At 64.8% G+C, this 796-nt stretch overlaps 1 protein-coding gene across 1 annotated transcript in view; it reads left to right on the top strand.

The window, feature by feature from the left end:
- Positions 1–790, top strand: part of TXNIP (thioredoxin interacting protein) — a gene marked incomplete at its 5' end in the record, with an annotated part of 2,132 nt that extends 1,342 nt beyond the window's left edge. Inside the window, 3 exons of the mRNA XM_009335293.1 lie at positions 3–107; positions 251–399; positions 552–790. Coding sequence (XP_009333568.1) covers positions 3–107; positions 251–399; positions 552–587 — 290 coding nt within the window. The remainder of the gene's footprint in view (positions 1–2; positions 108–250; positions 400–551) is intronic.
- Positions 791–796: the final 6 nt, after the last annotated feature.

The raw sequence follows: 796 nt of genomic DNA, 5'->3' as shown, positions 1-796 counted from the left end.
TGCCGCCGCCAGCCGCTCGGGCATCGGCAGCCGCAGCTCCAGCATGGCCAGTCAGACCAGCTCCGAAATGAGCTGGGTGGACTTGAACCTCCCTGATGCTCCGGAAGGTGAGTGGAGCGAAGGGGTGCTTGGTGGGCACCGCTGTGACCCACACACACAAGTTTGGGGGTGCTAAGAGGGATTGTGGTGGGGTGTTGCGGGGGAGCACGGGCGATGGCGGAGAGCTCACCGGTCCCTCCGTCCCTTGCAGCACCCCCGTGCTACCTGGACATCGTTCCCGAAGACCACCGCCTGGAGAGCCCCACCACTCCCCTCCTGGATGATCCCGAAAGCTTTGACAGCCCCATCTTCATGTACGCTCCGGAGTTCAAGTTCATGCCACCACCCACCTACACGGAGGTGAGAAGCGCGGCTGGCCGCGGGAAGGGCTTAACCCCTGGGTGAGGGCGGCAGGACAGAGGAGGCGGCTCGGGCAGAAACGCTTCGGGTGGGGTTCAGCCTTGGGACGAAGGCTCCAAGCGTCTCACCGGCCTCTCGGCTCCCTCCCCCAGGTGGACCCCTGCATCGCTAACAACAACGTGCAGTGAGCGCCGAGGAAAAAGTTACTCTCCCGCTTTTTCCGGACTCTCAATCCGCCGTGATGGACACCTTGCGAGCAGCGCCCGGGCCTCGGGTCTAGGAGCCCCGCTGCAGGAGGAGCGGCCGCTCGAAGGGCAACCCCCGGCTCTGCTCGGCGAGCGTGGAAGAGGCGATGAGGTGTACGAGTCTTTCGCGTTCCCTCGCGTGTTGGCTGTAC

This window comes from Pygoscelis adeliae, unplaced genomic scaffold, assembly GCF_000699105.1.
Source record: "Pygoscelis adeliae isolate BGI_AS28 unplaced genomic scaffold, ASM69910v1 Scaffold1762, whole genome shotgun sequence".
Taxonomy (NCBI): Eukaryota; Metazoa; Chordata; class Aves; order Sphenisciformes; family Spheniscidae; genus Pygoscelis; species Pygoscelis adeliae.
The sequence above is the reverse complement of the archived record's forward strand: the minus strand, read 5'-3'. Positions and strand labels throughout refer to the sequence as shown.